Source organism: Elephas maximus, chromosome 24, assembly GCF_024166365.1.
Source record: "Elephas maximus indicus isolate mEleMax1 chromosome 24, mEleMax1 primary haplotype, whole genome shotgun sequence".
Taxonomy (NCBI): domain Eukaryota; kingdom Metazoa; phylum Chordata; class Mammalia; order Proboscidea; family Elephantidae; genus Elephas; species Elephas maximus.
The window spans coordinates 29,128,488-29,155,786 of record NC_064842.1 but is presented as its reverse complement, the minus strand read 5'-3'; the positions used below and the strand labels follow the sequence as shown (position 1 = coordinate 29,155,786).

Genomic DNA, 27,299 nt, shown 5'->3' with positions numbered 1-27,299 from the left:
GCTCCCCTGAATGTCCCATGTGCTGTTACCTGGATGGGCCAAGAACATCATTTCTCCTAGCAGAAACATTCTGCTTTGCCCTTTCCTTGAAAGCTAGAGGTAAATCTTAGTAAGTCTAGAATCAGAAAATACAGATCAGCCTACTCCCAACTAAGGATACTCCTGCAAGTCATCCACTACAACTATGCCAGATATCCTAACTGTCATGAGTCCCTGGTGCTTTCCAGAACTCACTTATGACCTTGCCACACTGAATTCCCTAGTGGGGCTTTTCTCAGAGAAACTGAAGCTGAAACCAGAATATCACCTAGAGACTCTATAATAGATAACATTCTCAGGGAGCCTTTGTCTAAGTGGAAATACTGCCCTTTTTTTACATAGCTAGGTTTATACTTACTACTCAGTTTTTAAAAACTAAACAATATTCTGACTAGGAATATATGCGTAGGTAAAACAATTACAAAGTAAAGTTAAGCAATGATTACGCTAAAGTCAGGATACTTTTAGGGTGAGGAAAGCGGACACAGAATCCTTATAAGTACATTCTCTTTGTTCTACCATGTGGTAGACATACTAATGTTCAGATTATTGTTCTTTATATATATTTTCTATATATTACTTTGTGTGTCTAAGACAACTGAAAAAAATTTTAAATGAGCTTTCAAATATTTATAGCTTTTGTTTATAGAATGAGTTCATATAAATATCCACTTGAAATAAAATAGACGAAAAGCAATTTTCATTACATACAAAAAAAATAAAAATTCTCTTCAAGTTATTTGAAAATATAAAGTATTTTGTGGAGACGTATTCTTTTACTTTGGTTTGATAGATCAGATCCCCCCTTTCCCTGCCCAGTCAGACTTACTATATCTCCCCCTCCAGTCCTTATTGCTTTTATTATTGGAAATTTACTTCATTCTACCATATATATTACAAAATAGTGCCATCATAAAAGAAATAATAATAGTGACACCAAAATAAGCAAAGTTTGGCATTCTTTACAAGAACTGTCAGTGCTGCAGAGTTTTATAGTTTGATATTGTATAATACAAACTATGCTTTTACACGGCAATAGAAAGGATGGTGCCTAAAAAATATACAGTAACAATGCTGCAGGATATTAAATTTTAGTTAAAATTTAATGTTGCCTTTATATCTATTAATAGCAAAAAGATTTCTAAGCCTCAACCAATGGCCGCTTTTATTTCAAGTAATAGTAGAGAACAAAATTCTGGTTCAATTAAAAAACAATTCTTATAATCTCACTGAATTAGTTATAGAATTTGACTTATAAAAACAAAAATCAAATACTTGCATGCAGCAGGATGTTATGTTTACCTTGAAGTCCATTAAGGATAGAGGTAATTTCTATGGATTTAATATGAGCTGTATCAGAGTTTTTGGCATCAGTAAGATCCAGTTTGGATACCATTTCAGGAGATGGATTTGTCTGAAATGGTGGTTTTGACAAGCGCCGAAGTTTACAGTTTTTGGGAGAGTATTTTTCATCTTTGTCCTTTTCTTTGTCTAATTTATTCTAGGTTAAGAAAAAAGAAAAGAGTATGTCACATTAGCCATAACTTACCATCACCTATTTATTAGTAACAATGTCAATATTCATTTTAACTCAAAGTTATAGAATGTATTATTAAATACTTAACATATAAAGGAAAAATATAAGAAGACTCCACCAAAACAGTCAAAGAAGTTTTTTGAAAGTTATTTAGCAAAATACTACAGGGAGAGCAAAATGTTTTTGTATAGTATTAATGACATGTTTTAACAGTGAGAATCAAATTAGCAATCAGATAGGCTATTAAGACTAGCAAGCCTATATACCGCTAAAAATTGGTGTTACAAAGTCTTCAAAATTACATCACAATAGGTTTAAATTAAGTATTTATTTTTAAAAAAGAAACTCTTAGTTTTAAAACTTGTAAAAGCTGGGCTGGGAAAGACAAAACTCTAAATACTTTCATTCAGTTGTCAGCTGAGAGAAACTCTAAATAAATGATATGTTGTAAAGTCAAGTCAGGGGCGACCTTCCTCCCTCATAAATAAATGCTTCAGGAAAAAAATGAATTTTCTCAAATCTTCTGCTTTCAAGTAGATAAGCAGAGATTAGCTAATATTTCTTGGAAACCATTTTTTAAATTTGCTTTAAAATAATTTATAGAAAAAATACTTCAGGCAGGATCTCAGGGCATGAAGTAACAGCAAACAATTCTGAAGTTCTGTTACACAGTCAGACTAGAAAATATGAGTGACTATTTTCACAATTCTCTAAGGTGGTACATAGCTAATACCACTGTGGATGAACAGGAGAGAACATATATATAATGAGTGACTATTTTCACAGTTCTCTAAGGTGGTACATAGCTAATACCACTGTGGATGAACAGGAGAGAACATATATATAATGAATCTTTTAAGGTAGCTGTTCTGAAAGTGTGGTCCCTGTCCTAGCAACATCAAAACCTTCAGGTGACTTGTTAGATATGCAAATTCCTGGATCCAACCTCAAACCAGCTGTTTCAGAAAGTCTGGAGATGGGACCCAGGAATCTGAGTTTTAAGGGTGATCCTGACACACGCTCAACTGTGAGGTTGGCTGCCTTGAGGCATCTGGGCTTAATTCTTTCACATGAAGGCAAAATAGTCTATTCCAGTCCAAATATGGCTTTCAAAGCCCTGTTGTTACAGGACAACCTCTAAAAAAGTGGTCCTCAAGGTAAGTTGAGATTGAGTGAGGGAAGAGGTGTGCAATATCAGAAAATTACTTAGAAAGCTTTTTCAAAATTTGCATGCCCATTCCCTTATGATTAGGAATTTGAATACGCCTGGGGAAGGGCCAGGAACTGAACAGACATAAGTATTTAGAAAAAACTTCCTAAGAGATATTCTAATATTGCTTCCCCCCCCCCCATCCTTGGCTGCAACAATTCTAAGGATAACAACAATTGTAGGACAGCTCAGGACCGGGCAGCATTTCCTTCTGTTCTTCTGTTGTACATAGGGTCACTGTGAGTTGGAACCAACACAATGGCACCTAACAACAATCCCTGTCTTCTCCTCTGCCTCAGAAGTACTGCTCTAAACCTTGCTTTGTGTAAGAAAATTAGCTTTCCTAGTGTTGCAAAATGCTCTTCGAATAAATAACTAAAAAACAATGCTAAATACAGCTTGATTCATACATTCCAGTAAAGACAAGTAGTGAAGATTAAAAGAAGTTTAAGAAGGCCTGAGATGGAGCTACTGGGTTGCTATACTGAAAATTAAAAAACCTGGGTTCAGTTTTACAGTGAGATAAGAAAAACCACATTAGGAGAAAGCTTTCACTATCTCAGGCCACTAGGCTATCATTTATTAGCAGTAAAGTAAATATAGCTCCTTACTTTGAATATGAAGATTAAATTTTAGAACTATTAAGTACTTCGGAAACCCTGGTGACACAGTGGTTAAGTGCTATGGCTGCTAACCAAAAGGTTGGCAGTTCAAATCCACCAGGTGCTCCTTGGAAACTCTATGGGGCAATTCTACTCTGCCCCATAGGGTCACTGTGAGTCAGAATCAACTCGACAGCAGTAGGTTATTAAGTACTTCAACTACATGTACTATTCAAACTATTAAAAACCACTTAAGATAAAAAATACTTAAAAACCTAGTTAATAGTGTGCTTCCTTGTCAAATATTTTAAAAGGTTTAGTCTTAGAATGAAGAGTAATTCTATCATACATAAAAGTAACATTAATTTTCCACATGAACTCATTAATATATCCCCATGACATCTAGAAGGGAGTGTGGCTAATAGATCATCTGAACATACTCTATACCACTCCCTGAAGTCAGAAAAAAATGAAAAGAAAAACAAGAGCTGTCAGTAGGCTCTTATCTGCCTTCAGGCACCTCGTTTTCTACCTCTGAATAGCGTACAGCTATTATAGTAACCCATGTCTCCTACAGCTCATAGTTGGGAACCAGAGGGGCAGGAAGAGATGAAATGGCTAAGTGAAATCTGGCTGGGTGGCTTTACGATGTTGAGACTGATAAAACCTCAGATACCATTTAGTACTGTCTCCAAAATGTCTTTTCACAACCTGACGAAATTATTTGTACCAGAACTCAGCACTTGATAAATTCATCATTTCAGGACAGTGCTTCTAACTCTAAGGCTAAGGCACACATTTAACCGCATCGTTTCAAAAGAAAAGTTCTTTAGTTAAGAGCTACGGTGTGTAGCAAAATAAGTACTTACCTTTATTTTCTTCCGGTGTTTTATTTTTGGCACATTTTTATCAGCAGGTCTTACTATTTTATCTGCTTTAATCCATTCATCGTATCTAAAATTAAAGGAAATTAATATAAATATGCAAGCAAAACACATACTAAAGAAGTAAATATTACACATTAAAGAGAAATTCATATATAAAATCTTAATATTTTAGAACTGGAAAGGACCTTAGTGATCATTTAGTTCAACTTCCTTGTATGATGAATAGTTACCAAAGCCCAAACAGAGGTGAAGTGATTTGCCCAAGGGCATGGTGTTAGCTACTGGTTAAACCAGAACTAGAAAGCAAGACCACTTTGACTCCTATACTAGCGCTCCTTACTCTGCTCTAAGAAAAAGATAAATCAAATCTGTACAATAAATTTTAGGAGAAACTACAATATTTTCTATACTTCCAAAATTTTTGTTTTGTTTTTAAGCAGCCTTTAGGAAATTCTTCTCTAGACACATCAGAAAGCTAAGGTAATATGCTAGTTTTATGTAATAGAAAAGCATCATATTCTTATAATTTATGGACAATGCAAGAACAGAAATAATGCCTACTCAAATACTAGAAATCATTACTCTAAAAAGCTTTTCAGTATTAAAAATAAAATAAAAAAAAAGGTCAATTCCAACTCATGACAACCCCATGTGTTACACAGTAGTACATAGGGTTTTCGTGGCTATAATCTTTATGGAAGCAGTCGCCAGGCCTTTCTTCCACAGTGCTGCTGGGTAGGTTTGAATCGCCAACCTTTAGTAGTTGAGTGCAAACGGTTTGTGCCATCCAGGGACCTTCTCAGTATAATGAGGTGCTTTCTACACTGAGAGTAGACACAGCTGTGATGCCCTCTCCACTCAATGCTAATAGTCTACATAATTTTACAGGATGCGAGTTACTACTGACTGCGATAAAGCTATCTGTGTAAAACAAAGAAGAAACAACAGTTTATCTTTGTAAAAACTCAGCTAGAAAGAATAAGCATTTTAAAAAGAATTAACAGCGTGTTCAATAGTTATATACACTTACTGGAGAAAACAAAAAACCCTGACATTTTAAACTTTAAAACATGAATATCTGAAAATAAGCTTTTAAACTAAAATGTCCACATCACTAGAGGTACTAAGTGAAATAATTAGAGATCCCAAATCAGGGGGAAACTGACCTAGGTCATTATCTGACCAGTAAATTATACTGCTGCTCTACAGTAGGCCTGGAAAGTATCCGTAGCAGCTCCCTAGCAAAGTTATACTGCTGGTACAAACTACTGCCTGCAACAAAACTAAAGACTCAAACTTAACACACAGAATTGTGCTTGTGGTTATCTGATGGAAGTTGTTGAGGGAATCAGAGAGAATAGGGGAAGAAAGGATGTGAGCTTTAGGAAGGTCTTAACATAATCCATGCTTACTAGTTATGTGGCCCTGGTCAAGCCATTCTTATCAGGCTTAGTTTATTTCTGTATACAGTGAAACTGACTATATATGGCTTCTTGAGGAACAAATATATAAGTACTTTGAAAAACTTTAAAGCAAGTATTATTATTCTACCAAACACATTTATTTTGGTGTTTATACTGGCACAGCAGCACCCACCTATATTTTTACTACATTTACCTTTCTCATTAATGCCAAAAACTGCATTAGGCTTAAGAAAGCAACTCGGTTCCTCCTCAAACTGGGGTGGTGGTGGAAAACAAACAGAAAATATCTCTGCTGTCTGCAAAGTTTAATGTAAATTCCTAGAAGATTCTCTATTTAGTATGATTATGGAAGGAAGTCAATGATATCAACTTTGTTTAAAACAAAATAGGCCCATGAAACAAACAATAACACATGTGAGGAATATGCTTCTTAGTTCAATTAAATATATGAGACCAAATGGGCAACTCCTGCCCAAAAGCAAGATGAGAAGGCAGGAAGGGACAGGAAAACTGGACAAATGGACACAGGGAATTTGGGGTGGAAAGGGAGAGAGTGCTGTCACACTGAGGGGATTACAACCAAAGTCACAAAACAATTTATGTATGAATTTTTGAATGAGAAACTAATTTGTGCTGTAAATTTTCACCTAAAGCACAATAAAATAATTTTAAAAAGAACGAGGTTTCTTGTTTTGTCTTTTCCCTTGTAAGATTAGCTGAGCTAGTCCATGATGGTTATACGTAACATCAGTGTAAGCTAGACAAAGACATTTTTACTAACAACAAGAATAAAACCCATTTGAGTGATGTTTTAGACATGAATTATAATTTTGAATTAAGATAAAATACTTGCTTACAATTTAAGACTGCAACCATCACCTTGTACGTCTGTACATTTTACACGAAGAACCATACATGTCAAACAACCAGAACACACTGTCCCCGTGCTTAAAATAGTTCACTGACAGAGGAAGATTTATGAGTATGAGCAGAGTGATGCTTGTTGCTTAAATTCTTTTAGGAACAAGGTAGGAGGAATATACACATAAATGATAAAATAATGGATGCTCCATGGTAATCTTTTTCTCCTCCAACAAATTATAAAGTAAAGATGGTGTGAGAGGACTGGTTATTAGAGGGAGGTAAGCAGTCAGATTTGTTATGTGAAGCAAGTGTTGGACAAGACAAGACAAATAAAAGGCAAATTGTTAGATCAAACAAATTACAAATACTGCTAAAATATTTGAGCAGTAGTAATATAAACACTACATTCTGGATAGTCTTTCTATTTTGGATATCAATTTTTTTTTAATTCTTATTGAATATTCTGTATGGCTTTATGAAATTCCTTGGAATACTCCTTGGGATGTTTCCTGTTGGGAGTAATTACATGGTAATTTATGATTCTATAAAAATAAGCTAGTATTATGATTCTTTATTATTTGCATTCCTTCTACTTTGTGCCTTTTTGTTGTTGTTACTCAGGCATTCCCTTGTTCCAACATCATCCTTTAATTTTTTTCTTTTCTTAGGCATATTTATACTACTTTTATAAAATGTAAAAATACAGTATTGCTATTGTTATTATGATTATTAGCCTTTAGAACTAGAACATGTCTTAAAAATCTGCTAGTGAACGGATCTCACAGATTAAGAAACTCAAACCATCAGAGTGAATTGATCTTGCAAGTAATAACTCGCCAAAAAGCAGTATGTGCGGAGTCAGAGGCGAATGGGAACAGGACTACTATTATAACAGTGCAGTGCCAGAATAATGACAGCCAGGACCAACTCCGAGTACGCACAGGGAAGAGTAACAGGCCAGGACTGAAAAAGCCTCATTAAAAATGCACAGTATAATCTTGTGATGAGGGAGTAAGGTGAAAACAATGCGTGAAAATTTTGGATGAGGGAACTTTTACAAATTACAAATGCCCTCACTAAATGGAGATTGAGAACCAATGAAATAAACATATCGGAAGACAAATGTTTCAAAACCTAATGAGGCTTTAAATAGCACTTTAGATGCCTGATCAATCTTACAAAGAAAAAAAAATTAGAAAACTGGCAGCTATAAGTGATCACTATATTAAAAATAGGAAATGTTCTGTCCCTTTATGTAACTACTACTATCAGTGTTCTATTTTCTTTTCAGAATACTTTTGCAGAAAGGAGAGAAACACAAATTCATGTGGAAAAAAAATAGTGCCAAAAAAATCATTTCCAACAGATATTAAAATTATTTAAGAAAGAACTGTATCAATTTAGTTTTGATCTTACTAGTGCCAACTAGAGCCCTGGTGGTACAGTGGTTTAGAGCTTAGCTGCTAACCAAAAGGTCAGTAGTGGGAAACCCTATGGAGAAGTTGTACTCTGTCCTATAGGGTCGCTATGAGTCAGGACTGACTCCATGGCAACGAGCTTGGTTTTCTGAGTGCCAATTAATTTAAATAAAGGAGGCAATAGGTTTAAGATCTCAGATTTCCTACCAAGTACTAAGAATAAAGATTTGAGTAAAGGGAATTCAGTTCAGAAGTGCAGGAAAAAGCTGTAATTGATCTTGTTTGTTCTGTATAACAGTTGGAATCCACCAGCTGCTCCTTGGAAATCCTATGGGGCAGTTCTACTCTGTCCTACAGGGTCACTATGAGTCGGAACCGACTTGACGGCAATGGGTTTCTTTTTTTTATTCCGCATAAAGTTAGACTTTTTATACAATACACATTTAATGTGTAGTGAAAAGTGACAGCACATTTACTTTAAGCAAAATAAATAGGAAAACAGTCAATGCAGATAAAAAACAGTAAGAAAAATTTAGCCTCAAGTTCAAATATCATGAATACCATAAAAATTTAAATTACTGTGAAGGAAGTGGCAAAGAGCAGAAAATTGCAGCTAAAAAAAAAAAAAAGAAGACCATAAATATTTCTCAAATCATTTCTCCTTGTGGTAACATATCAAGTGAGGTACCCATTCACTCATCTCTCAAAATGCATTCTTCAAAAATACAAGAACATTAATAACTAAGGCAAATACAAACTTTTTGGTTTTAAAATGGTACTAATCTTTTCTTAGACTTCCCAAATACATGACACCCTGTCCTTTCCTCATCTATACTGGTCATCCCTGCACCGACATATTCTTGACTCTGCTTTAAGCAGGGCCCTGGTGGCACAGTGGTTAAGAGCTAGGGCTGCTAACCAAAAGGTCAGCAGTTCGAATCCACCAGCTGATCCTTGGAAACCCTATGGAGCAGTTCTACCCTGTCCTATAAGGTGGCTATGAATCAGAATTGACTCGACGGCAATGGGTTCAATTTCCCCCCCCCCCCCCCCCCCCGCTTTGAATACCACACAGGGAATCAAAAAATTAAAGCACACTTTGATCAGATCTCTCTACTGCTTAACAGGTCTTCAGAGAAATTACCTTATTGCAAATAACTAGGTATGTCTCCAAGGATAGCATGCCTGTTATTACAAGTGATCATGTTTAGTGATAATGTAGCTGGAAAACGAAGAGGTAAATTTAAGCTAAGCAGATGGTCAACGAACAAACTGACCTGCAACTTTTGCGCTAAGCAATAAGAGTACTTAGAAGGATGACTGTGGAAGACCAGGTAACTTGGATTGGTGATATAAACTATCCTGCCTTTAGTTGGACTTTACCTCTTGAGGTTATGACCGAAAGAGGGTAATTGGCTTCTTCATGACAAAAGGAAATATAGTTTGCCAGGGCACAAGGAAAAGAGAATTTCAAAATTCTTCCATTTAAAAACAGACAATAAGTACCAGGTTAGAAAACTAAGTCTGCTAGTGATTCATCCATATATTTTTCAATTATCAACAAATTCGTTATAATTAATGCATGCTATCGACGAAATTAAGGAGCCCCAGTGGCACAGTGGTTAAACACTGGGCTGCCAACCAAAAGGTCGGCAGTTCAAGCCTACTAGCTGCTCCACAGGAGAAAGATGTGGCAGTCTGCTTCCGTAAAGATTAAAAACCAAAACCAAACCCAGTGCCGTCAAGTCGATTCCGACTCATAGCGAACCTGCAGGACAGAGTAGAACTGCCCCATAGAGTTTCCAAGGAGCACCTGGCGGATTCAAACTGCCAACCCTTTGGTTAGCAGCCATAGCACTTAACCACTACGCCACCAGGGTTTCTCCATAAGGATTACAGCCTTGGAAATCCTATGAAACAGTTCTACTTTGTCCTGTAGGGTTGCTATGAGTTAGAATTGTCTTGACAGCAAAGAGTTTGTAAGTTATAGACAGAATCTATACATTTTCTTATCTGACCTTTATCTGATGTACTAAGGAAAATATTTTCAAGGTGTACGCATGACTTATCTGAGAATATTTCTACTGTAATCATTCAACTAACTAAGCAAACGTGAAAGAATATTTTATGTGCAACTCATTTAATTTCTGAAAGCCTGTTCCCTGACCTACATAAAATGACGAAGCTGGATGAGATGATCCCTAAAATGAAAAATTATGAGACTCTAGGACTAAAAGTTTGCATGTGAACTTATTCAACAAATACTTCTTGGGTACTTACTATCTGCTAGACTCTGCACTAGGCACTCAGTACTCAGCAATGAATGCAATAAACATAACCCCTGCCCTCAAGGAGCTTACAATTTAACAGAGAAGACAACACTAAACAGGTAATTACAAAAGCAACAATACCAACCTTCTCAAAGAAGTCACATAAAATCTGAATTTTTAAAATGTATTGAATTAAAATATTCATATAAAGCTACAAGAAATTATTCAGAGACCATAGCATACTTGCTCTCACCAGAGAAAAATGGAATTCTAAGAGAAAAGCCTTATGATCTTTGTTTGGAGGTGTTGGCAAATCATCTAAGAAATCATTTTGCAATAATAAAAACTAAAATGACTGTTAGTCAACCAGATATAAGACACCGAAATGGTTACTGTGCCCACATCAATTCCGATTTTTATTTTTCTTAAACACAACTAAACCACTTTCAAAGAAGTATTTTTGGCATGTTGTGATACACACCCAAAAGGCACAGATTTAGAGAAAATAGTAATTACATGCAAAAAAAATAATATTTTTTTTTAATTTCATAAGCAAAACTAAACTGATATAATGCTTAAAAACACACTGTATGAAATATGTATACAGGTTATAATGAAATCTGATGACCAACCTTCAATTTAAGTAAAATATTAAATCATTCTTTTTTTTTTTATGGATAGATTCATTTAATAATTGCTAACAATATGTATCTTACATCTTGCTTATCTGTACACAAAAAAGTTAACAGGTCATATAACTAATTTGTTTAACTTTTAAAAACCTCATATCTAAAGGTGAAATTTAGGCTATTTCACCAAGAAAGGGAACTACCCATTGCCATCGAGTTGATTCTGACTCAGCAACTCTATAGGACAGAGTAGAACTGCCCTACAAGGTTTCCAAGGAATGGCTGGAAGATTCAAACTGCCAACCTTCTGGTTAACAGCTGAGCTCTTAACCACTGTACAACCAGGGCTCCAAGAAGAGGAATTAACCTTCCTTACTTAATCAAGAGAGAATATATGAAAAAAGTATGGTATCATTATAGGAAAAAACATCAAGCCATGGTAAAAAGCAATACTAGTTATTATTAATTATAATCTTTATAAACAATTTTACCAATATTTGCTTAGTTTATCAATTTTATATAATATTCTCAATTTACATACACATTTTTTAAATCTGAAAGAATACTTAAAGCAAATTTTATGGAAAGACCTACTGAACGCAATTCAATGCTTTTAACCATGTTCCCCAGATAAAATAAAAACAAAAATCAAAGTATTAAATTATCCAAAAATCATACACATGCTATTAACAGTTCACATTTCCACTTTATATAACACTGTTAAATTCATATCAAAGAGACAGGAATGGTGTTCATCATAAATAAGAATATAACAGAATCATAGAAACATGAATATTATAGCATAACCATAATATCTGACACAAATACCCCAACAGGATGATATAGTAATTATATCAGTAGGTTTTCCTAAGGAATATAATTGTAAAATGAAGCAAAGGTCTTAAGTCTTCAGGCAGAGGTAATATGTAATATTAAGGAAACATCACAGAGCAATTTACCAGGCTTATAAAGACCACTGCAGATGATTAACAAATGTGGCACTAATTGTATATTGTGATACATACTTGACTTAAAAAAATAACAAAAAAGTTTACTAATATTTGATAAGTTTAGGGAATCAGTATTTGTGTACATTTAGACAGATAAAGATGTACCTGTCAATCTACCATTACAGGGTTATGTTTTATGTTAAATATACCTGCCAATCTATAGAAACTACTGAATGAACATGACCAAATTTAGTAAATACTCTGATTAAGTTGAACACAGATAGAAAAATTAAAGCTCATTTGAGTACAAAGCTAGCTTGACCTACTCATCTTTTTGTAATGAAGGAAATGTTTATTTTCACTTGTACTTAAAAACTACAGTTAACTCAAAAGTGACTTTTTAAAGTAAAAATTTTCATGTTCACTTTATTCACTGCTTATAAACTTTGTTTTCAATTTCTCTACATGTCATGTAAGACTACAAAAGAATTTTTCACGTGAGCAGTACACAAAGCCCTTTTGCTCCCATAGTACTTTTTAATTTTAATCTGCTTTACGTCATAAACATAACTGAGTATAACTGAGTAGGCTTGAAGAATGTGACACAAGGGTTTGTGGAGGTGAGAATTTGGAGAAGATGACAGTGAGGCGTCAAGAAGAGACACATATAGGAAAAATTGTACACAAAGGGAGGATGAAGGCTTGGAGAACAATACAGTGGCAATGTTCTCTTCTCTCCCCTTAAAACAAATTTACAGATACTTGGAAATCATTGTCAAATGGTCTTCATTTATTAGCCTCTAGCTTTTACAATACAGAAATAAAGCAGACAATTTATCAGAGTTCCTGGCTTTTATAGCTCTGCCTAATCCAGAGGATGCTAGTCTATCACTATCAGGGTATTTAAAAGCATAATGAGTAGAACTTTGTATTCTTATATCAATATTCCTAAATTTAACAGTATGCACAGTGGAAGTATGGCAGGGATCTAATTACATGGAAGTAAAACATGAAAGAATAAAAAAAGGAAAGAAACAACATTCTAGAGAAGGCAAGAAATAGAAAAATTGAGCTGAAAGAATTTTTAATGGACAAAATGAGACTTAAGTTCGGAAAAAAAGTCATCTCCAATCAAATTCATTCCCATCTCACAGGCTCAGCAGCATCTGTCTACTAATTAGGAGATAGGTTCTTTATATGACCCAAAGAGGACACAAAAAACAATTGAGAAGAGCCTCCAAACCTGTCCCAATCCCCCATCGTCTCTTATCATTCTAGAGGCATCATTTGTAAAAACCAATGGCTTTTTTTTTGGGGGGGGGGGGGTAACTTCTGATCTACTTCTATTTTGTTGCCAAGGTTCATTTTAGTGCAACATTCACTGAATACTTACAATGTGCTAGACAGGTACTGTGTCAAGGATGGGTCAAGGATATTAAATGATATTAAAGGAAAAAATCTGAAAAAGTTTTTTATGTTCTAAAATTAAATCACTTGTTATATGAAGTAATGTGGTTCTGATATAGAAAGCTTGAAAAATGAATAATATGGGGGTGGGGGGGGAACGGAAACAAAAGGAAAAAAAATTACAGTCCCAGATGGTAGTTATATACCAAGGTGTCAAATTCCTTTGAGTCAGGAAAATACTTCAGAAATATTTAGTATCAGAAAAACGATTTAAGTTAGGACTGGAAAAATAGGAACAAAAGGTAAAAAATAAAAAAGGATATGTGAAGGAAAAAAGAAAGGAACAATTAGAAGAAGAAAACGAAGACAAAAAAAGAAGAGACAAAAGAGCAAAACACAGGACAACTGAGGAATGATTACTTCTGAGGACAGCAAAATAAACAAGAAAGTAACTTCCGCTACAGCCCCTGGAAACCAAGTAAAATGTATCATGGGAGGCGTGATCAGCTGGGTCAAATGCCACTGATAAGGCAAGAAACGAGTATGTAATCAGCTACACAGGGGTCACCGGTGATGCTGATATGCCCAGTTTTGGAAGTGGGGTTGGGGCAAAAGCCTGACTGAAGAGGGTTTAAATAAAAAGGGAAGAGAAACTGGATTAAAAAAAAAAAAAAGTAGACAACAGCACATTATGGGAAAGTGAGGGCAAGAAAGGTTTTTTCTTTCAGATGAGAGAAATAACAGTAGGCCTGCAGGGAGATGGAAAAGAGCAAGAAACTGACAATACAGAGAAAGAAGGGGAGAACGGCTGCAACCATGTCTTTGAATAGGCAAGAGGGGATGGCAATTAGAAGACTGGTTTTAGATAGCAGCATGGATTACACGTGTATGGCTAAAGATGGGAAGGCAGAAAATGTGGCTGCAGATGCAGGAAGGGAGGGGTAGATGTAGTGGAAGTCCACAGAAATTCTCTTTTCACTGCTGCAGATTCTCAATGAGATAAAAAGCAAGGTCACAGGCTGACAGTGAAAATGGAAGGAGATGTTGGAAATTTGGGGAGACAGAAACAGTATGAAATAGTTTCCTAAGAAAGTAGGAATGGGAATGGACCAACACCATATAGGGCCCACTTTGAGGTTCACAGTCATGAATTTAAAATACGACCAATCTGCATGGTGGTGTGATTTACTGCAGTCAGGATCAGCTGCAAAGGTACAAGCAGGGAGCAGGAGTGTTAAATTTAATCAGGGTTGTTGTGGTATTGTCAACTGAGTACCACAAAGCAAGGGAATGGCAAAGGACGAGCACAGGAGTGAAAAGAAGTGATTATGACAACTGACCAGTGAACTTAAGCAACATAAGATGAGGGTTGTTGTTGTTAGTTGCTGTCTAGGTGGGCATAAAAAGGGAGAGGAATCGTAAATAGATGATAAATCTTAGTGGGATAATTCCCTTGTCTGGACCACAAGTTCCTTACAGGGATGGACCTTTTCTTCATATCCTTAGTGCCAAGCATAGTACTGGGTACATAGGTATTCAACACGTTTGCTAAATAAAGAAATAAAATTTTTTTAAAAGCAGTTAAGTATTACAAATAGTAGGACTTAACATATTCTCTGTGAAAGCTTTACACTAGTTCCTCTCTTCATTCCCACCAAATAGGATTCAGCTTGCTTGGTGAGTTAAGATTTTTTTTTTTTTAATTACTAAAGTACATTTTTATTCCTAATAATACATTCAAGTATAATTTATCTTATTTTCAGTTGGAATAGAAGTATCGTTACTTATTTCATAGATTTACAGGTGAAATTTTTAAACGTCTCTTTTTCTCTTACTCTTTCATATCCTTTAACGCAGTTAATGATCTAGAACAGGAAAAAAAAAAAAAAAAAAACTTCTCTATTCAAATTCCCAACTCCTTGATATGGAAAGCCAAGTCAGAAATGGAACAAAAAATCAACGCTTTTATAACATGATAAAATAATGATGTATTTTAAATCCCATGCCAAGTAGTCTAGATAGTTCTAGTACACTTAGTTGTTATTCAATTAAGGATAAATCCAACACACTGAACAGAGCTTATGGCAGGTGCATTTCAAAGTGTAACTTTCAAAGATCAATCCCATGTTTATGACACGATTAACAAACTTAAGCGTGAAAGGTATCAATTAGCTAATGATAAAGAATTTCTATAAAATATAAACATCACTAACAGAAGTTACTTATAAGTTAAAACGAGTACAACAGACCAAAAAAAAAACAAACCAACCCGCAGCCATCAAGTGGATTCCGACTCCTAGCGACCCTATAGCACAGAGTAGAACTGCGCCACAGAGTTTCCAAGGAGCGCCTGGCGGATTCAAACTGCCGACCTGTTGGTTAGCAGCCACAGCACTTAACCACTAGGCCACCAGGGTTTCCAGGATAACAGAAGCCATTGTTAAAATTACTAAGGTATGACCATAACTTCAAAAAGCATATAGGCCTATTTTTAAAAGCCTAAAACACAGAGTAAAGTGATTTTTTTTCTACTTTTATGTATTTTTCCATTTTTCTAGACTGAATACTATTTTAAGAAGCGTTTTAAAAATTATAAAAAAGCATTGACTTGGAATACAAGTATGTGGCAACCCCATAAATTCTACTGTTGGACAACGGTTTCATCTACGGTTGCTGTATCTGAAAACGTCTGTAGCGTGATTAAATCATTTATAAGCCATTAATGTGGGTTGGGTCAATAGTTCTGTTTCCAGTACATGTGGTGTAAGCAGTAAAATAATGCCTGTCTCTTCATCCTACAGTTAAGAACAAACTAGCCCAACACTATCCTTTACAGAACAAAAGCAACATTTTTCAGTTGTGAAAAAGTGGTATAGATGAGAATTAATTTAAAGATTTATACAGCACTTCAGAAAAAAAGGAATACTGTAGAAGAAGAAAAACTTTTTTTTTTTTTTTTTTAACTAAGAAAGACATTCTTACTTTCTTTATGAAAAATCTGTTTGCTGGAAAACATTTCAGATGCAACAAAAACCCATGTAAGTATCTCCATACAAAATTTCCTAAACTGCTATTATCACAAATGACTGTAACTGAAAATGAAATTCTTTTCAAGAATCTTCAAGTGTAAGTCTTTCTAATTTTATATCTCTTAAATATAACGTAGAGATCAAGTTGAAAGCCTCCCAAATAACAGAAAAATATTTGTAGAGCTGATGAGAATTTTTTTTGCAATCCTGATTAGATTAGCTTCAGAACGAAGGAGCCACAGACATCGTAATTATTGCTTACTCATCAATAAGACAGACACTGTAGTTATTATTACAAAGAGAAACAGGGATATAATTATGTTACCTACAAGAAAATTAACTGCCCAATTTACTGAAGTACAGTTGTTTTTCTCTACGATGCTGGAGTGTCTAGAGATCCACTTATAGGTCTTCATCAAGATGTTAAGTTCGGTTCTTTTGAAAGTTCATACCATACAAATGCTTGAGTTGTCAGAAATAGATGGCATCCTTCTTAGTAACACAAGTATGTCTTGCTGCACCAGGTTACATTTTCTTCCCTATGTTATTAAAAACTTGAATGCCTCAATTAAAAAATCTTCTCTTACCCCAACCTATCTCCTATCAATTTCAAAACTAAAATACTAGACATTCCTCTAATACCCAAGTGCCCTAGGATTAATCAAAAAGAAGTTTAGTCCATCTTTTCTTAATGTAACAGAAAGTTGTATATTAACTGCAGAATAATTTTATGAATACCTCAATTCTTAGACCTTACAAGCCTCTTTTGTTTAACAACAACAAATTAAGTCCTGATTATAGTGAAAGTTGGAGAACTCCTAAATTCTATCTATTCTTCACACAATTTAAAGTATTCCATAAAGGCCACTAGGAAAACTGCCTTTTTAGATTAAGCTAGTAAAATAAGGAGAAGTACTGAGAGAAGAGGCAGAAGATGATGTGGCTCTTATCTATCTTGTGGGCATAAATTAGTAAGTATTAATTTTTGCTGATTCAATTATTTCTTCCTAATTTAAACCAGTGTGTTCTATATTTACATTTATATTCTAGGCAGAGCAGAGTAGAACTCCTTCTTCGTTTATATGTAATAAGATCATTAGTAAGATCAAAATGATAAACATAAAAAACTGGACAAAGTATTCTTATAGCAGCTACATGTGAGATCTCAAATATCTTCTTCTGAACATGATCATTAAAGCCAGCCCTTTAGGTGAGGAAAATTAAGCACCAAAGCAGCAGCGTAAGAACGAACGGCCAAAAGGATAAATTACACACAATGTTAAAAAGCGGTCATCTGGAAGAGCTTATGTACCACTGATATACCTAACTACTGATGATAGGTATTCTAGCTTCTTGGTTAGAAATAACAGAGAATGACTCCCAAGCAAAACTTCAGAAACCTTCTTCTGACTTGTTTTTTCCTTCTAAGTATCAGAATGGATCAAAATTGTACTTTTCCCAGAACAAGAAAGGTAATCAGATTAGACCATACTTTTAGAGCCTTCCTATTGCTGCAACAGGACAACAACAAAACGTACTTTTAAGAAACAAAATTTTAGATGGTATTCTCTTAATAACTTCCCAAACCACGGAATACAATTTAAATATAAAGTACAGGAACTGTATCCTCCCTGAAGCTAGGTACCATGAAACCACTACTTAAAACTTCTATGGTTAATTTTTCAAGAGCTACAACTCTATCATAGACCATATTTCAAATATAATACCAAACACAGCAAAATGAACTGTTATTCTTCAAAGACAACTAAATGATAAGATCTTAAAATCAGCCTGCCAAACTTAGATAAAATTGAAATACAAAATTTCTTTGGGTAAAACAAAGAAAACTTGTGTTAAGAAAAAAAACTAAAGTCAGTGAACACAACCTAAAATCGAACCTCAATCTTTCAGTTCCCTAGGTTAGTAACAGTCAGAAAAGTATGCTCTATTTTGGTCAAGCAGACTTGCCTACATTTTTAACCATAATGTTTCAAAGATACAAATAAATCTTTGAGACTTTTCAACAAGGTTGTAATGCAAGAGCTCTTAATGAGGAGATAAGACCTTTTTGAAGTAACTAATGCTTAAGAAATCTCAACTTTTAAATCCTTGCCTACTGAAGGAAAGAAATATGATGAGTTAAGAAGATTATGAAGAAGTTATTGTGGCAATGTAGTAAAATTGCAAGAAGGCAGGTAGCCTCGTAACTGGTGTGTAGACATCAAGAAGCTAAATCTCTTTTACTTTTTTAAGAGATTCTTCTATCATTTCACCAAAAAATGTTTTCTCTATTAATTTATATTTATTGCATAAATATCAACTGTGTAGCCCTCAGTTTTCTTAACATTAAGACATCCTCTAAGTACTCAAAACAGTAGGTAGGGAGCCACCAAGTGAGATATTTACATGCTAAAAACTAAGTACTTTTAATATGGAATCATGAGCTCAATTAGAGTACTAACAAGTCTGTAATTCATTAATTAAATTTTAAAATAGAAAAGTATTTTAGACGTGTTTTTAGGTAATAATCACTAGCTAAAACTCAAGTTACCTCACATTCCATCCGCAGTAATGCACCAAGTAAAGGACCTCTCCACCTTCGACATCAGAATCTTTAATACTAGCTTCATACATTTTTTGATTTTTCCCTCGTCCATACCGCACTTGGACTTTCATGCCTGGTGGATAGCATTCAAACTCCTCTTCCTCATTGTTGTCATCATCATCTTCATCTTCTTCCTCCTCCTCATCCTCCTCTTCTACATCTTCATCATCTTCATCTTCCTCTTTATTCGTTTCATCTCTTGAAAGGTTTAAAAAATTGCAGAGTTAATAAAAGATACTTCATAAGCTTTTCAGTTCCAAACCACATATACTGATAAATATTGTGGCTGTGATTGTTCCGGGGAACAGCAGGTTCCATGTGTATGAAACTCTCTGAGTTTCAATTTAATATTAAAAACTAAAAATGTTTAAGATGACCATGGTTGCAGAAAGATACGGCTAGAGAAAATGAAGACTGAAAAACAAGCGTATTAAATTTCCATCAGCGAGAAGAATGGAAGTTGTGCTGAATAGCAAGAAACTAGAAAGGTTGACTGTAACAATCTGTGTTTTAATGTAAAAGTGTTTTATATGTCAGTTGATCAAAAAAAAATTACATTTTCTAACTAAAACTAATTTTTTATTCAAATATTTCCAGCCTTAGGATGTTTAAAACAATTTTTTTACTAACAGATGGCTAATTTTAACAACACTAAAAGGTACTATAGCCGAATTTTCAAATGTTATAATAGCTAAAATACTGTTTTATCTTTTACAGGAATATTCCACTAACCTCCTATCAATATCACATCAAGTCTGATATTTCTATCTTTCTACACTTCAATTTCTGTTCTCTTCACCACATATTTACTGAAAGTTTTTTTTTATAAATCCTTTTAACTTTCAGATTCCAAAAAACAGGTCTATCGGAGACCAATTTTTTAAAAAAATGCAAAACTAAAATCAAACCATTCTAGAAGCTGCATTACAATCACTTTGACCTTGTCAATACCCCATGTACTTTCTAAAACTGAACATTCATGTTTTTTATATTAGACACTAATTTGTATTCATTAAACTGAAGAAAATCTTAAAATTATAAATCTTTCCAAGGACTAGACTTCTAAAACAACAAACTTCAGTATGAAATTCCACACTATATTTAAATAAGCTTTTTATCTGCTCTGTAGTACGTCTACGCTTACTACAATAGTTTTCTCTCAAAATGAATCACTGTACAGCTAACAAATGAATTAATATCGTAAAACAGAAGCCACAAGACAGCTAAGTAAGCTTTATAACTGAATGGCCATAATAAACCCATTGCCACCGAGTCGATTCCGACTTACAGCGACGCTATAGGGCAGAGTAGAACTGCCCCACAAGGTTTCCAAGGCTGTAAATCTTTATGCAAGCAGACTTTGACATCTTTCTCCCGCAGGCTGCTGGGTTCAAACCGCTGACCTTTCAGTTAGCAACCAAACACTTAACCACTGCACCACCAGGGCTCCTCATGGCTTTAGTAGTTATATAAAAAGCTTTCTTCCACTGATAATTTAAGTTTTACATTCTTATATCCAAACTTTTTAGGAATAACATACTTTATTATTCCTAATTATGTAATTATACATGCCAAAACAAATCTATAAATAGCAATACAAGTAGCACTCTAATGCTTTTTCCTCTTTCCTTTAATAGAGTGGGGGGAGGAGGGCATGAGAAGCCCAATAAACTTTTGAAATTAAGACTCAGTTCACTAAAGTATCAAATGGGTCAACATCTGAAATACATCACAAAGTCTATAAAGATTTTCAAGAATTTTTCTTATTGTAAAGGCTAATTTATTAAATGAATAGGAATTAAAAATTAAAACCCAAACAAAATTACTTACAAGCTGATATTAAAAATATGACCTCTCTCACTGAAACACACTAAATATTTCTATAAATATAGAAATTAGTAAGGCTAAAATATTCAAAAGTTATCAGAAATACTGTTATGGATGATAAACTACTATTAAAATTTTTAAATAAATATTATATAAATTTTTTTCTAAGAAACAACACTACATATCTCAAAGATTATAACCCTGCGTATCAGGGAGAAAAGGAAGTATATTCCTTTAATATGTTCCATAATAAAGGAAAAGATTTATTGTGCACCTTGTTTCTAAAACTTAGAACATCACGTAAGAGAAAAGACAAAGAATACAAAGTCTAAATTTTTTTAATGAAAAACTCTAAACTATATCTTACTTTTTACAATGCAATGAGTATAACTGGTGTCAAAAACAAGCACAATCATACTTTAAGTGGTAGCCAGGGCAAACTTTTATTTAATCTGGAATGACGACTACTAACAAGCAGCATTTAATGTTAACCTCAGACACAATCCAAATGAAATTTAATAATACACTGAAGTGTAAAGAAGCAAACACCATAATTACTGGCAATCAGCCAAAGACAATATTCTATTGCTCTAAAAATTCAGCAGCATACTCAGAGGTTAACGCACTAAATGAGAATGCCAAGAAACACGGCCTTTTAAAGTGTAAAATGTAACCATTATTTAGGTTTAATGCACACACACATACTAACACACACACAGATTTAAATTTGTTATCTTTTAGAGAACCACACTTTGGAAAACCAAATGTATCAGCAAGGATTTTTCATTTGAATTCACAAAGAAATAAATTTTCTGAGTTTGAAGTCAAGTTCCTCACAATGGCACACACACACACACACACACACACACACACACACACAAGCTACTATTTATTAAGTACCTACTACAAGCCAGTTAAAGTCCCTCAGTGGCGCAAATGATTAAGCGCTTAACTACTAGCTGAAAGGTTGGCAGTTCAAACCTACCCAGAGGAGCCTCGGAAGACAGGGCTGGCAATCTGCTTCCAAAAGGTCACAGCTATGAAAATACTACGGAGCGATTCTGCTCTGCACACATGGGGGTGCCATGAGTAGGAATCAACTTGGCACCTAACAACAAGAAGCCAGCCACTGAACGAAGCATTTTACATATATTAACTTCTTTAATATCCCTTATCTGGACACAGAGGAAGGATGTTCAAAATTCTTGGTAGTAGACAATTAGAGAAAGTTTATATACTAGAAGAATATCTATATATTAATTCTATATTGATTCTTTATAATTGTAGAACTTTCTATTGCACTTATCCAGTAAAGTTCAGAAAATAATTTTGGACATTCCCAACACGTAGTCCTTTTAAACACCTAGTAAATTAGGGCAATGACAGCAAGAAAATTTCATTTTGTAGTATAAATACATTTACGAATATCTGTAGTAAATTAAAAAAACAATTGAAGAATTAAAGGGATCAATAAAATAAAAACCTATAAAATATAGTTCATACAATAAAATAAGCTGAAACACCAACTTGAAAAACTAATTACTAGAAACAAAAAAATATATATAGGTTTTTCACAGTGCCTTGCACATAATAAATGTTCGAGAAACATCTGTAGATTTAAAAATCAAGATTTTTTTAGGTAAAAAGTTGAATCCTTTACTAAGTTTTTTAATAGCTGAAATAGTGTCACATAGAGTAAGAAATAAATAATTCAAATATGCATTTGTACACATAGAAATATAACAAAGTATAATGAACAAACACCTTTTACTATGTTCATCTAAATCCGGTTTTCTTCTCTTCCATGTTTGTCTGTAGGCTGTGGCCAAATTTCAAAAAAATACTAAAATACTCAAGATATTTTAAGAGAAAAAGCTGAATTCTTATTAAGATTCTTAATACCTGAAAAGAGTCTCCAGTAGCAGTAAGGAGTGCTTCAAATAATAATTTGTACACACAGAAATATAACAAAGAATGATAACAGACACCTTTTAACTATGTTCCTCTTCCATATCTTCCTGCATGCTGTGGCCAAAATTTCAGAAAAATACTAAAATCATCAAGAAAAACTACTTTTGCTTATTTAAACAGACCACTAACAATGGAGATGTTTATGTTCTTTAAACCTTAGAAATAAGACTAACCACGGAAGATTATCTTTAAAATCCAAGGGGTCCACTGACAGTGCATAAATTACATTGTTAAATAATTCATCATTTCAAAGAGACAAGAACAAATAAATGCTACTGTCACAGAAAACACAGCATAACAATTTTGTACTCCTAAAAAGCTTATTGTTAGGACTTTGCCATTCTTATTTTTTGCTTACAAAATGCCAACTAAAACTCTCAGAATCTACCAGCCAACATGCCATCTACAAAACGCTGGAGAAGGCCATCTTCCCAAGTTTGTATTATCTGGTCATTCAGCAGGATTTAATGCAATAAGTACTTTTTCCAAACTAAAGAATTTATAAATTTCCATGATGAGAGCAAGAAGAATAGATCAAAAATATGATCTTTTCTACAAATTTATATTAGTAGGGTCTCTGAAAGAGGCAAATACTATTTACCTAATAAATGCAAATCAGTTATTCTATATTTGCCAGTCAAATTTAGATTTATACATACACACACATACAAAAAGTAGATTACAAGAATTCATCTAGTCAAAATGCATCTTAACCAAAAGCAAATCTCTTACCCAGATTTTGCTTTTTCTTCTTCAGCTTCTACCTTTATTGTGAGGGATTCATCTACCCTAGTTGCCTCATCATCTTTATCTTCCAGGTTTCCATTTTCTTCTGATTTTTTCATGTTAACTTCTTTTTCCTGATCAGGCTGTGTAGATACAGATTCTAACAAATTCTTTTTACTTCCCTAGAAAAAGATCAGAGGAACTAAACCAACAAAAGTTAAAAAATTTCAGACTAAACCCATAATAAAACTGTAACCACCAGGAATTAGGTACCAACCAATACTGATATTAAGAAAGTTATTAGTTACTTTTAAGAAACTCCTGCCATTCCTAAAACACTAGGCAAAATAGCTAAGAGATATTTTGAATAGTTATTACACTCAAAACCATACAAAATAGTACTTAATGAAGAAAATGCACAAACAACAAAGTATAATATAATACATTAACTTTGGGAACTTAAAGAGGCTGTAGAAAATGAACCAAAGAAGGCAAAGGACAGTTAGCAATATCTGATTTACCAGAGAAGGTTTGGTATTTTCTTTTCTTTCAATATCATCCTCCGCAGGCTTTTCTTCTTTTAGTATTATATTCCCCTCCTCTTCAATCTTTATTTCTTTGATCTCTGATTCATTTTCTTCCTTAATTTTTATTTCTTTTACATTTTCACACTCCTTACATGGTTTGTTAACAACTTTCTCTGGCAATGCCATCTGAAACTCAATATTGGCTGACCTACAGTACTCCTCAAAACCATATAAGTATCTGGAAACATAAAGAGAAATTACATTTGGTGAAAATATTTCAAAGAATTACTGTTATTTTTTTTAATGTGCGTCCATTCCTTTTTTTTTTAATTCCCAGACACTGACTCATGTTAACTTTTTAATTCATTCTAGTTCAATCCCTCCCAATCCTTTTAACTCAAACAGAAAAACTCTTCAAAGAATTTTTTTTTTTAATGGGCTAAATTGAGAAAAGTTATAATATTAAATATAACAGCATAAGCAGTAGCTATTATACATATTTTTGTTTGTTTGCTTGTTTTTATTATACGTATTAGTAATAACCAATACTATTTGATGAGCACTTCAATATGCCAGGCGCTAAAACCTCTTTACAAGTGAAATTTAATTATCAGAGTAATTCTTTGAAACAATATTATTCCATTTTACAAATGAGGGAATTGAGGCTTAGGAGGACAAATAAATGATCCAAGGACACAAACTGCTAATAACTGACAAAACCAGAATTAAAATCTGCGTTTGTCTGATTTTAAAACTTTGGCTTTCCAAATTTACTTTACCACAAAAACTTTCCTTCACAGGATATCTTACAAATCTAGTTATTTTTTACATGTAAAATCTCAGAATACACACTAGTAAAAATATTTTATTTCTTCTGAGAAGAAATAAGTACCTCAGTTATGGTAAATTCCATGCTGCTTCCTAGGTAAAATATATAAAATAGCCATATCAAGTATGCTAACTTACTTTTTATAAGCACATTTAACATTGTATCCTGCAGCTGAATTTAAGACAGGGATTCCAAGATCTTGGTAGACTTGCTTCCAGACAGCTCCACTTTCAATCTAACAGACAAAGTGAAATGAAAACTCCCAAATTAAAAGGTGGGAATATGATAAAATCTTGAGAGATACAACATGTGTATATATGTATATGTGCATATGTACATGTATATATGTGCGTGTATGTGTGTGTACATATACATTTATACCTACTGGTTTTAGTCTCAAAGGAATGACAGATACCAAACTTGATAAAATCTAAATTAAAAATTTGATTTGCAATGTTATGAAGTAAGTGTTAATACTCAAATCTCAGAGAATTGCAAATGTAAAATATTGGGCCATTTAACTTTCAAATAAACCTTGATAAGTGAATAAGAAGACATCATCTAGGTTCCTAAGTTAAATTTTGTAATGAAGAAACAGAAAAAGATTTTAAAGGACTTATTAATTCCCATAAAACTTACAAACAAATAAATCGAAGTAGTTCTACTGGCCTTCAGTGATAAGCATTTCACGATGCAGAATACCCTTAATCGGATGAATATGGTTTGTCATGGACTACTTTAAAACAGTCTCTTCACATCAGTTCAACAAACATTTTCTGCATGCTTTATACACACAGACATACATATATGTGCTAGGCACTGTGAAACAACTTAAGGATATAAAAAATATAAAGATAGATCCCTGCTCTCAGTTTAATAAACAAGAGACACAAAGAATTTTCACCAATGATTATGCTGTGACTCAGATATATATACAGGCAGTTTATTACAAAGTATGACTAACTTAACACTTAATCAGAAAGCTCATTTAAAAAAAAACTTTAATCTTTAATTAAATATAAATTTGGTCTGAGGAAGGCTAGCTGTATGTTTTAAACCTGTACTTTCCATTTTCCATATATTCTTAGATTTTTAATAGACATTTATTTTAGAGATAGCAAGTACATGAGAGACGATGTTGTATGAAAAATACTTCACTTTTAATTATAATACTTACATTATCGAATCCTCCAAGTTTGTGTACAAGTCTGAATAACTTAAAGAGATTCAAATTACGATACCCAAGTACAGGTCTTTTGTTAATAGGTGTGCCTATTGAGAAAACACCAAATACATTAGAACCAAACTACATTTTTAATTTAAAATTTCAAAGGATTCAAATATTATCACTAAATATATACACTGCAAAGTAGATACATATATATCCTTTGTTAATTCCAGACATGATGTCTATTAAGCCCACTTCAGTGTTTTGTTTTGTTTTTTAATTTTTCACATACCAAATTTTTGAAACCATATATAATTTCATTTCACATCCTTGCCCCTAGGAATCAAAAGAATAAATACCAAATAAAATAAAATACCAATGAATACCAATAAACCAAAATCTTTTTTAAATTAGGGAAACAAGGATTTGGCACTGAAAAAAGCGTTGTGGTGAATGACAGGCAACTGCATCACAAAGGAGTGTTATTTTTATGATACTTCATATTTTACTAACTTACAATTACTATACGCAATCACTCTACAGTAAAACTAGTTTTGTTCCATTTTAGCATAGTTAAAACGTGGGGCAAGAGTACTGAATCAAACTATCAAGCCACTAGAAAAGTGGTAGAAGAGAGAAAACGGCCGAGACAGGCAATCTACGGCCCTCTGCGAAACACACGTGACTGGCACGACTGCATTTTATCACTCTTCTCTAATACTAGCTTTTATTCATTTTCTTTGCTTTTTCATTTCTCTTATTAAAAAGTCTAAGAAGTGGCACATACATTCTTGGACCAAGCCTCCACTCAAATGAAGAAATAATACAGGAATCAAAGGCATTTTATATTAAAGGTACTTACGCTGTGGTAGCCAATATAATTTATGAGGGAAAAAAAAGACAGAACCACCTTCTTCTCATCAGCATTACAAACAGGGATTTAAAAGACATTAATTCCCAGAGCATGCTGGCACCTCCAAATATTACTCTTTTTGTCCTTTTCCTCAGCTAGAGAGCTTTCTGCCTCTTCCTACCCCGCTTCCTAGCATTTTCCCATGAAAGGAGAAGCTAGATCCTGACCAAGCAAATAAGCAACACAGTAACAGAGTAATAGTTACTGAAGGATCATCACTGTAAACTGAAAGGTTAGTACACATTCCTCTTTCCCCCAGTCTTGCATTTCTTTAACATTAGACAGATTCAATAAGCTGAGTCAAGCCTCACACTGAGACTCTGTCACCTTTCTTTCTCTTATTTCTGGATCTCTATGGATGGTTTAATTCTAGTTAGTTCTATGCAATTGAGTCATAAGAAGACTTACAGCTCATCTTAGGATGAGTGAGTGCTTGCTATCTCTCACATGTGCACGCACACACACAA

At 33.8% G+C, this 27,299-nt stretch overlaps 1 protein-coding gene across 5 annotated transcripts in view; it reads right to left on the bottom strand.

The window, feature by feature from the left end:
• The window catches only part of ARID4B (AT-rich interaction domain 4B), a 185,072-nt gene that overhangs the window by 23,187 nt on the left and 134,586 nt on the right, over window positions 1–27,299 (bottom strand). For 4 of the 5 annotated variants that reach the window (XR_007515305.1, XM_049868572.1, XM_049868571.1 and 1 more), the window contains exons 13-19: window positions 25,929–26,023; window positions 24,889–24,986; window positions 23,917–24,160; window positions 23,402–23,577; window positions 18,818–19,069; window positions 4,258–4,342; window positions 1,342–1,540 (exon numbers count right to left, since the gene is read on the bottom strand). Coding sequence is in view for 4 of the 5 variants with exons in the window: in XM_049868572.1 (XP_049724529.1) it covers window positions 1,342–1,540; window positions 4,258–4,342; window positions 18,818–19,069; window positions 23,402–23,577; window positions 23,917–24,160; window positions 24,889–24,986; window positions 25,929–26,023 (1,149 nt within the window). In the remaining variant the exon portion in view is untranslated. The remainder of the gene's footprint in view (window positions 1–1,341; window positions 1,541–4,257; window positions 4,343–18,817; window positions 19,070–23,401; window positions 23,578–23,916; window positions 24,161–24,888; window positions 24,987–25,928; window positions 26,024–27,299) is intronic. The other variant, XM_049868574.1, reaches the window with a different exon arrangement.